General features: G+C 65.8%; 1 protein-coding gene across 1 annotated transcript in view; it reads left to right on the top strand.

Annotated features, from left to right (window-relative positions):
• The first annotated feature begins 7,323 nt into the window (after nt 1-7,323).
• ANO9 (anoctamin 9) overlaps nt 7,324-10,455 on the top strand; it is a 5,913-nt gene continuing 2,781 nt past the window's right edge. Inside the window, exons 1-13 of the mRNA XM_044682092.1 lie at nt 7,324-7,650; nt 7,900-7,971; nt 8,243-8,359; nt 8,479-8,621; nt 8,806-8,852; nt 9,010-9,068; nt 9,158-9,231; nt 9,381-9,515; nt 9,616-9,712; nt 9,840-9,900; nt 9,981-10,063; nt 10,167-10,271; nt 10,365-10,449. Of these exons, the coding sequence (XP_044538027.1) occupies nt 7,324-7,650; nt 7,900-7,971; nt 8,243-8,359; nt 8,479-8,621; nt 8,806-8,852; nt 9,010-9,068; nt 9,158-9,231; nt 9,381-9,515; nt 9,616-9,712; nt 9,840-9,900; nt 9,981-10,063; nt 10,167-10,271; nt 10,365-10,449 (1,405 nt within the window). The remainder of the gene's footprint in view (nt 7,651-7,899; nt 7,972-8,242; nt 8,360-8,478; nt 8,622-8,805; nt 8,853-9,009; nt 9,069-9,157; nt 9,232-9,380; nt 9,516-9,615; nt 9,713-9,839; nt 9,901-9,980; nt 10,064-10,166; nt 10,272-10,364; nt 10,450-10,455) is intronic.

Here is a 10,455-nt window from a genome sequence, read left to right on the forward strand (position 1 = left end):
TGACCGTGTCCCCGCCTCCCTGCCCCCAGGGCTCTAGTTCCTTAACCGTGAACCTGCCCCCCCTAACCGTGAACCTGCCTCCCTTAACCGTGACCCCCCCGCCTCTGACCGTGACCCCCCCTGACACCACCCTGGCTTAGGGAGCTCACGGAGAGCGGCCTCCCCTCCCCCTACCCTGGAAGCGGCTTCCGGCTGTGTGTGGGAGCTCGCTCCCCACCCGCGGCCACTGACCACCTGGGGCCGCCCGGAGGGGGCTCTCATTAAACTGTTGCTTGCTTTTAATCCCTTGGCATGGGGAGTGTCGCGTCTGCAGGTGGCGCGTCCGCCACCAGCGGGGCTTCAACCCCCGAGGGGGAGGGGGGACCCGCAGCCAGGAGGCGACGCTGCCCTGCCCAAGCAGCTCTCTGAGGAGGCTTCGCCCAGGGCGGGGTAGCAGAGTCCCTCTGAAGGGGGCGCTGCCTGCTGAGATCCACATAAGTTAAACTGGGGAGTCTCGGAGGGAAGGCCCGGATTTAGGGAAGGGGTTCCAGGCCTGGCCTGGGGGGCCAGAGGAAGCAGCCCGGGATGGACCCGCCCGCAGGCCAGTGCCACAGAGTTCCTGTGGGGGGGGGAGGGGGCAGACTCCGAAGGGTTTCCTGCCTTTGCTCCTGGGGGTGATAGGGAGTCACTGAAGGTTACTGAGCAAGGGGGGAAGGAGGGAAGACGTGATTACTCCTGCACTAAGATCATGCTGGCCGCTGAATGGAGGATGGAGAGCCGAGGCAGGCAGACCCCTGGCAGGCTCTTGCTATAGTCCAGACTGGACGGGCTGAGGGCCTGCCCCAGGGTGGAAGCCGTGCACAGCCATGTTTCGAGCCCCCTGGGCCAGAGGAATTCCTCAGGGCAGGGAACCTCGCTTCACCGTCCCGGGTGACAAGTGTGCCCTCTGAGGAAGAGGCAGCACCGTTGGCAAACGCGCGTCCTTGCGCTCGGCCGCACTCTGCTCCGAAGCCCGGCTGGGAGTGAAGCGGGTCTGCTGACCATAATCAAATGCAGCTGGAAGAACAGGGCAGGCATCTCAAGGAAGCGATGGAGTAAGCCATGGTGGTGAACCTGCGGCACGCGAGCCCCAGAGGCACGCAGGGCCCTCTCTGAGGTCCTCCCTGTGCTGGGTCGTGGGGCTGGGCTGCTCCCCTCCCCCTCTCCCCAGGCGCCCAAGGACAATCCTAACGTCACCCACCGACATCTCACAGCCTGCCTAGCGTACCAAGAGAAGGGCAACTTGGGTGCAGGATGTAGACATGAAGGGTGCCGCCCTAAGCAAGTAGGGGAAGCCAGAGCAGTTTCCCTGTGAGCTCCACAGAGAAGGAAGGAATCAGGACCGAAGAAGAGATCGAGAGCATTGGAGGATGTAAAGTGGATCCTTTGGGCTGTTGACACTGAAAAAGGCTTTGCACGAACAAAACCAATGCACCCAAGGATAGAAGGGAAGCGGCGGTGGGGGTGGGACTGCACAGCAAGTCCTCTCCCTGCTCCAGGAGGCCTGCCCAGTCAAATGTATCAAAAGATGGCCTTTTCCAGGTGCCAAATGGCCCGAGGAAGAAATCCAAGCTGGCTCTAGTTGGGAGAAAAAAAGGCTCTAAAGCCGGAGGATGGGAGAAAGGCGGCCCCGCCTCGTGCCTGTCACATTGGCCAAAGAGACAGAAAAGGAAAAGGAGAGATGTTGGAGGAGGCTCGAGGAAGATTGGGACGCTAGTGCATTGTTGGTGGAGTTGGGACGCGAGCCAACCATTCTGGAGAGCAATCTGGACCTGTGCCCAAGGGGCTTCAAAGCTCTGCGTCCCTCTGCTGGGGCTGGAGCCCAAAGAGATCAAAGAAAAAGGGGGAAGGACCCGTTTGTACAATCTAGTTCTGGCAGCTTTTTGTGCTGGCAAAGAATTGGAAACGGGACGGCCGCCCGCGGGGAATGATCGGAAAAGCCTGCGCAGACTCCTCGGAACTCGGATGGACGAGGCGAAGTGAAGCAAGAAGAACCAGCTCGTGGTCGGGAGCCACGGCACGGCTGGGCAGCGGTGCCCGGCCGGGAATGGCCTCGCTCTTCTCAGCGGTGCAGCCAGATTCACGATGAGCCTCCGGAGAAGAGACGGCCGAGCGGCGTCCTCCGCCGCGTGTGCTCCCATCTCGTTCCCCACAAGTGACTGATAGGGAAAAACGCTCCCTGCCTCTCGCCCTCTGTGGCTCCCTTCCCTTCCGGGGGTGGGGGTGGGGGTGGGGGCCGGCACCGACCTGGAACTCGAAATCAAAAAGTGAAAACCTGTTTGGGCCTGTGACTTGGGAAAATGAATGCCATTAAAAATGGAAAAGCGTAGTTTGGGGGCCCCTCGCTCGTCCTCCTTCCCGGCTTCGTCACCCCTCGGTGGGGAAAACCCGTTTCCCTTTACAAAGCGGGAACGGCCCTGGGGGGGGCGGGAGCCCACCCAGGCAGGCGGAATCGGGAGGGAAGTCTCTCCACAGGGGCATCGATGCCGAGAGTCCCGTGGCTACCTCCAGCTCTGCCCTGTGGGTCGTTCCAGGCTGCGTTGGGCCCCTCTTTCCCAGGATGCTCTCGTGGATATTGACTTTTTTAGGCCCACCCTGTGTATTAGTTCTGAGGTGGAAGGAAGGGCTAGGCAATAGGGGTGAAGTGACTAGCCCAGGGTCACACAGCCAGGAAGTGTCTGAGGCCAGATTTAGCCTCCCTCCCATGTCTAGGCCCTGCTCTCTAGCCACTGAGCCCCCCAGCTGCCCATAGGTATTCCTCTTTTTCATGCCGTCTTGAGAAATGCCTTTGCCAAAACGTTGGGTCTACGGTCGGCCTGCTGGTAGGAAGCCCATTGGTGGGCGCTCAATAGGCATCTCTCAAGAGCCAACTGGGCGCCGGGCCTCACCGGGGAACCCTGGAGCTTGGGAGTAGGCATGTCCCTGGGAGGACTCGGCCCTGCCGATGCTGAGCCACGGCTTGGGGGCACTAGTGAGGACGCAGGCGCTGCACCTGTGGTCCAAATTAAAGCCAGCCCAGGTACGGCGCCCGCCTCCCAGCTGCCAGGCTCTGTGCCTGTCCTCTGGGGGGGTTACTTTCTCCTAGCGACAGCCCTGTGCAGGCAGAGAGAATAGGCTGACCAGCCAGAGGAGGGAGACAACTTGGCTGGGGGGGACATCATGGCAGGCTTCCCAGAGGAAGAGGGCACAGAGCTGAGGGGGGAGGGCAGACCAGGCAGCAACAGAGCATGCCCACAGCAGAAGGATGGGGCAGAGGGACTGGGGCTCAGAAAGCTCCTCTTGGAGCCTCGGCTGTCTCGTGTGTAAAATGGTCATGATGTGGCTGCAAGGCTCTCTGGGAACATTTTGCCTGGAGTTGAGAAGACCCGAGTTCAAATCCAGCCTCAGACACTTCGGAGCTGGGTGACCCTGGCCCAGTCACTTCACTCTGTTTGCCTCACTTCCTCGTTTTGCCCTGGAGAAGGAAACGAACCACTGCAGTGTCTCTGCCAGGAAAATCCCAATGGGACACGACAGAGAGGGCCAAAGAACATGCCGGGCACTGTGCCAGCCCTGCCAGAAGCCGGGGGAGGGGGCCCCTCCGGCCAGGCTCAGGTCAGGCAAAGCCGGGGCTGGAAGCGGCTCCTGGAACAGCGGGCAGAGGTCACTCCCACAGAGCCAGGCTCTGGCCAAGGACAGCCCCAGGACCAGCCTCGCCCACAGGCACGAATCTCCCTTTGTGGGGCGGCACGAGGGGGACCGACAAGTGGCAGAACCGTTATTGCTCTGGAGCCCGGCCTGGGGACCGGGAGGGAGGGAGGGAGGGAGGCCAGGCGGGCTCTCCTCCTGGGTCACCTCAGGTGCGTGACGCCGCGGCCGGCCACTGTCCATCCCAGGGAGCGGAGGAAGGCGCTTTTGTCAGGCTTGCACCCTCCCCCACATCCATGGGCCCCCGGGCCGGGCCAGCGGGGAGGGGGGAGCGGCAGGAGAAGCTCCGTGGCACGCAGCCGGGCCAGCGTCCCCCCCTCGGTACCTGGCCCTGGGGCTGCCCAAGGACGGGGCGTGGGACTTTCCAGGGGGCTCCCCGGCCGCCAATCTCCATGGCAGGTGCCACAGCACTCCCTCCCCCCACCCCAAAAGCTTACCCTTCACCAGGGAAGATGCCGCCCTGCCAAGGCCTGCCCAGGCCGACTCTTCCGCCTTTCTGATCTGGTCCAGATGATGCCATTTCTCGGCTGGCATTTCCCACCTTGGCACCTTGGGTGGGAGGCCCTGCTGCCTGCCCCCCGCCTGGCAGGGCTCCCCCGCCTGGCAGGGCTCCCCCGCCTGGCAGGGCTCCCCCGCCGGGGCCTCATTCCTGGGGAATGGCGGCCCAGAGCCACGGAGCTCCCCACGGCCGGGGCTCCTGCCTGGCACACAGCAGTCCTTTACAAGCTGCGCGTGCAGGCGGCCTCCGGGCACAGCGGGACTGGGGAAGGGGCCACCCACGGCTGCCTTTGGTAGATGGCCGAGCCGAGGCCCACCGACGTTCCTGGAGCGCCTACTAAGTGCCGGGCTTAACACTTAACACAGAAGTGGCGCCCGGAGCCTGTTCCCGAGTTCAAATGCAGCTGCGGATACCAGCTGAGTGTCCATTTGCCTTAGTTTCCTCATCTGTAAAATGGGCTGGAGAAGGCGGGGGAGGACCGCAGGGCCCGGCCCCTCCCCTCTCGCATTCCGCACATTCCCGCCCCAGCAGCCAGGTGGCTGCTCTGGGGCTGGGCGGGGCCGGGATGCCCAGCCCGGCTGGGGGGCCGCCGCTCCCCTTTGTCCCGCCCCTCCCTCGTGCCTGCAGCTCAGGCTGGAGGCTCACACGGAAGTCCGAGCTCCAGAGCCCGCGCACCGGAGAGGGGAGAGCGGAGAGCAGAGGGGCCCCTGGGACTGGCCAGCAGCCGCGCGGCCCAGAGCTGCGGAGGGAGCCTCCATCATGCAGGTGAGACCCGGCCAGCCCCGGCCGCAGAGGGAGATCCGAGGAGGCCCATCTGGGCAGGAGGGCCTCTCCACACCGGGAGCCTGCACGCCCCACAGCTGGGAGGGGCCCCCCTTCCGGGCCTGCAGGCAAGGAAGCTCTGAGTTCTGATTCAGCCTGAGATGCCCTTCAGGCTGTCTGCCTCAGTTTCTTCCCCTGTAAACTGGGGATAATCAGAGCCCGGGGCTGTGGTGAGAATCCTCCCAGGTGATCTCTGTAGGGCTCTTTGCAAACCTTTTAGGGTGCTGGGGGTGGGGTCCCTTGGGTCCCCGAAGGGCGAGCTGGGCAGTGGGAGAGTGAGGGAAGGCCCACACTTGGCACTTGGTTGTGTCCCCCCCAGAGGTGCCCAGGAAGAGGGCAGGGCCAGGGAAGCCTCAGCAGGAAGGGGAGAGCTGGGGCCCGGACCCCCCCAGGAGCATGTTCTGGGGGGCTCCCTGCAGGAGAGGCTCTGCCGGGCGCCAGGCCCTGACCTAGGCATGGGTGAGGGCAGAAGGTGGCCCCAGCCCCTGCCCTCTGGAAGGCTTCCTGGAGGAGGAGGGATTGGAGGCGGGGAGCCGGGGATGGAGGAGCCTCAATGACATCGGCGGCATGGTCAGACATGGCTGGATGGGGGATGGGCTGGAGCAAGGAGACCCCCCCCACCCCCGCCCCCAGCAGAAACCTTCCACGTCAGACCAGAGGCCTCGTGTGCACCCGTGTGAGGGCTGCGCCTGCAGTCTGAAAGACCCGAGTTCAAAATCGGTCTCGGATATTCCATGACTGGATGAGGTGCTCTGCCTCGGTCTCCTCAACTGTAAAGTGAGGGTAAACCTCGCGGTGAGGAGCCGTCGCGGCCCCGTTGCCACGGCTCGGCCGGGCGCACAGCAGGCGCTCTGTGCGGGGAGGCGGCGCCACCAGTCAGGACAGTTGGCCGAGTGGGGCAGAAGAGGCCGCCCAGGCTCAGGGCTCCCTGTGGAGAGGAGGCCGGGTCAGAGAGGGAAGAAACGAGAAGGGAATGTCCTGGGGGAGAGGCCGGAGGGGGAAAGGCCACCGGCCGGGCGAGCAAGGGGTCAGCAGTCCCTCTGGACAGAGTAAGAGTGAAGAGAGGGGGAGGAGGCGGCACACCAAGTGTAGATGGGCTCCTCGAGTAGTTTACCCACAAAATGGAGGAGGGGCGGGCCGGGCGCTGGTGGGCCTTTTTGAGGATGGGGGAGACGAGGGCACGTCTGTGGGCCGCCGGGAAGCACTGAGGAGGTGGGGAGAGACTGGTGAGGAGTCCAAGGGGGGATGACGGAGGAGGCAGAAGGCTGGGAAGGAGGCTGCCCATCCTGGAAGCCAGGGATGGAGGAGGGACGAGAGGGACAGAAGGCCTCCGAAGAGGGCAGGAGCGCGAGCCCATTTGGGGTAGCATGGAAGGCTGGGGGCTCTCCTCGGAGAGGCCGGAGCAGGGATGAAGCGGGGAAGCGCCTCTGTGCACGCTGGGAGAGTCAAGCTAACGAGGGTGTCGAGGGATCGCCTTGTAGCAGGCACGACCCAGAGATGATGTAACTGAAACCTGTTGTGGACCCAGTCGGGACGGTGGCCCGATCCTCTCCACCCCCGTTGGGCAGCTGCAGGGAAGGCAGAGGGCGGTGGGAGGGACTCTGGGCTCTGCCAGCCGAGGACAAGTCCAGCATCCACCCGGGTGGCCGTGGGAGGCCGTAGGCAGGGAGGGGGCTCCGAGAGGTCTGGCCGGGCCCCAGAATGGCTCACGCAGAGTCCCAGAAGCGGGGTGGCAACCAGTCCCGGGGGGGCTGGGCACCCCCGTCTCGGGCATCTGGGGCACGCCACTCTGGGTGCCCAAGGAACAAAGGCCAGGGGAGGGGCCGGCCACCTGGGTGTGGAGGCTGCTGGGAGATCGGAGCAGCAGCTTAACCTGCTCTCCAAGTTCCGGGAAAGGCTGGCACCTGCCGGCCGGGCGGACCCACGGAGGAAGGAGGCGGGAGGCAGGCGGAGGCCGGATGGTGGCCGAGGGGGGCCCGGCTCACTTTGCAGGGCTGAGGTCATTCGGGCCTAGACCCTCCTCGCTCTGGCAGGAAGCCCTCCCTCCCTCGAAGGGTTGCTGAGGTGCAAGGAAGGGCTTGGCAGGCGGTAGGGCCTCCACGGGGACCCTGGAGTACAGAGTGGCCACGGAGAGGCCTGGCTCGGGCCTCCGCTTCTCTCCATCCCTCTGTCTGTCTCCGGGGGCGCTCGCTCCCCCTCACTCAGGCTCGGTCTTGGCTGGACTCCTCTGTCCCCCCGGCTCTGCCGAGGCCCCCCCGACCCCCCCCCCCCCGTCTCTCGCACTCCACCTCGAATCCATGGCTAGGAGGCCCTCAGCCATTGGCGGCCTCCCAGCCGGCCTCCACAAGGAGGCCACGCGGATGCTGAGGCCCCAGAAGCTTCGGGCTTTTAGGTCAGGTGGACAACCTGCTGCCCCGACGGCTTCGGCCTGGAACCTCCCAGGAGGGCCCCGACTCCCTGTCCAGGGCCGGCCTCCGCCTTCTCTGCAAAGACCAGACTTGGAGGCACAGCGCCTGGGTGTGCGGGAGAGGCCGGCTTCCTTCCAGGCTCCGGCCTCCTGCAGCCTCCAGCCTCTCCCAGGCTCGGCTCAAAGGCCTCCCCGAGTGGCTGGGGCTCTCTTGAGCGTGGGGCCCAGCCAGGCCTTTCCGTGACCACGGTATGTCCCCGGCTTCCTTCGGCTCCGGCCTTCCCTCTGCCCGTCCGCTAGGACCACTCCTGCCTGGGGCTCGTCCCCTCAGGCCTGGCCTTCCTCTGCGTCCTCACCCTTGGCTCACGGCCCGGCACACAGTAGGTGCTTAATCTATGTATATTTCTGCACGCACACACACGCGCGTGTGCCCGCTCTGCCTCTATCTCTCTGTGTGTCTCCCAAGGGGGCTGAGCAGGATGTCCAAATCGTCTTTGAGTCCGACAGTTTCCCGCTGGTGGAGCTGGGGCAGCACCAGGTGAGTTCTGACCTGGGAATCCCCCGGCCCGGCCCAGGGGGCCAGATGGGAGGACCCGTGGAGAGGGCCCTGGGCTGGAGTCAGGAAGGCCAGGCTCGCTGGGAGAGGCTGGGCACGTGGCTTCCTTTCCACGTGCCTCCATTTCCCCAGTGTAGAATCACGCTAAGAACAGTGCTGGCCTCCAGGCTGCCGTCCATAAAGTGCCCGGTATACAGGAGGTGCTTACTAGATGTGCGTTCCCCTTCTTTCTTCCCGCTGCCTCCTCCTGCAGGCCGCAGAGGCCTGGGACTTCGTCCTGGTGTCGGACCTTCAGAAGACCAACCCCAACCGGGACTATCGCCGGAAGCGATTCCTGGACGAGCTCAAGCGTTCGGGCTTCACCATCAAGGTTGGGCTCCGGGGCGTGGGGGGTCCCCGGCAGGGAGGGGCGGTAGCGGGGGCGGCCCTTGCCAGCCACACTCACACCGTGCCGCGGCCGGGGCTGCCGCTCTGCCCCCCTCCCCCAAGGAAATCGAAGACAGGAAGAAGATGTTCTACGGCATCAGGGCTCACAGCAGGATCTTCAGCCAATACGGGTTGCTGCTGAAGGAGACCAGCTGCGCCCCCCCCAGGGCCCTGCCGCGGGGGCCCGTGTACCCCGTCACCGACCGGTGAGCCAGCCCGGAGGGCCAGAGAAGAGCCTGCTCGGGGGCTTGCTGGCAGTGGGGGAGAGACAGGAAGAGGTGGGGACCCCCGGGGGGCCCTCAGGAGGCTCCCCCTGAAGCTGGGAAATGGCAGACTCCCTCGTGTGGGCCTTCTGGAGGGTTCCCGAGCGCCGCCTCCTCTCCATTTCAGGATTCGCATCGTCTACTTCGTCCTGCGGAAGAAGGAGGTAGACGGGGGTAAGGCGTGCCAGCTGTGGCCCCGCACGTCCCGGTGCCTCCCCAGAGGGCTGAGGAAGGAGGGCCGGGGCCGGGTGTGGAGTGCGGGTCTCGTTCGGGGCCGTCGGGGGTCCCCCGATCCCTCGGGCGCCCCCTGAGCCCGACTCGTCTCTCGTAGAGAAGTTCGAAGACCTGATGAGAGACCACGTGTTTGAGGCCATGTTTCCTCTCCACGAGGTAGGGCCGGGGAGGTCCCGGGGCAGGGCCGGGGGCTGGAGGCGCGGGCGTGGGGTGCTGGGCCAACGTGGCACGACTCCCGTGTCCAGAGGGAAGAGTTTCTGCAGAATAACTGGGCCCGCTGGAGCGGCATCTTCCACAAGCAGCCCATTGACAGGATCAGGTACTGGGGTGCTCGGGGGAGGCGAGGGGCTCAGCAGGGGCCCGTCTGGGGGCCGATGGCCGAGGGAGTCCCGCACGGCCCCCACGCCGCGCCCGGGGCGACCTGCGGGGCTCCCTCTGAGGCCCGGCCTCGCGCCGTGCCACCTGCAGGGACTACTTCGGGGAGAAGGTGGCCTTGTACTTTGCCTGGCTGGGCTGGTACACCGTGATGCTGGTGCCCGCGGCCGGGGCCGGGCTCCTCGTCTTCCTCAGCGGCTTCTCCCTCTTTGACGCCAGCCAGATCAGGTGGGAGACGAGGCCGGGCGGACGAGGGGGGCGGCGCGGGGCGGCTGGCCGGGAGGGCTCCGCGGGACCCTCACTGTCCCCGCCTCCCGCCCGCCCCTAGCAAAGAGGTCTGCGAGGCCAGAGACGTCATCATGTGCCCGCTGCAAGACCACCAGCGCAAGTACTGGAGACTGTCGGAGATCTGTACCTTCGCCAAGGTACCCGCGGGGCCCTGCCCGGGCACAGTGCGAGCGTCGAGACGGAGGCCTCGATGCCCCTTCTCTGGCGGGGGGCCCCGGGGGCGGCGTGTCCCCCTGCCAGCGGCTCGGCGCCTCTCTCCCGCAGCTCACCCACCTCTTTGACAACGAGGGCACCGTGTTCATCGCCATCTTCATGGCCCTGTGGGGTGAGTGACGTCTCCTGCCGGCCTGAGACGAGGGGGGCCCCGGCCCCGCCCCCCCTCACGTCCCCTCCCTTCCCCAACAGCCACCGTGTTTCTGGAGTTCTGGAAGCGGGAACGGGCCCGGACGGCCTCCAGCTGGAACCTCTACGGGTGGGACGAGGACCAGGTGAGGCCCCGGGGCCGGGCCCCACCGGCCCGGCAGGGCGAGCCCCTCGGCTGGGCGGCCGTCGCCAGTCTGTCTGTCTGTCTGTCCGTCTGCCTGTCCGCAGGAGGAGCTGGCCCTGGAGCTGATCAACAACCCGGCCTACCAGCTGCAGAAGCACCAGCACTCCTACCTGCACAGCAGCGCCATCCTCATCTTCTCCCTGGTCATGGTACCGGGCCGCCCGGGGGCAGGGCTGGGGGGGGCGGGGGGGCAGGGCTGGGGGGGCCGCCCGGGGGCGGGGCTCATCCTGCCGCCCCCCCAGATCTGCCTGATGATCGGCATGGCCCACGTCCTGGTGGTCTACCGCGTCATGGCCACCTTCCTGTTCAGCCACTCGGCCCTGCCCTTCCTGG

Source organism: Gracilinanus agilis, chromosome 6 (genome assembly GCF_016433145.1).
Source record: "Gracilinanus agilis isolate LMUSP501 chromosome 6, AgileGrace, whole genome shotgun sequence".
In the NCBI taxonomy this organism is placed as follows: domain Eukaryota; kingdom Metazoa; phylum Chordata; class Mammalia; order Didelphimorphia; family Didelphidae; genus Gracilinanus; species Gracilinanus agilis.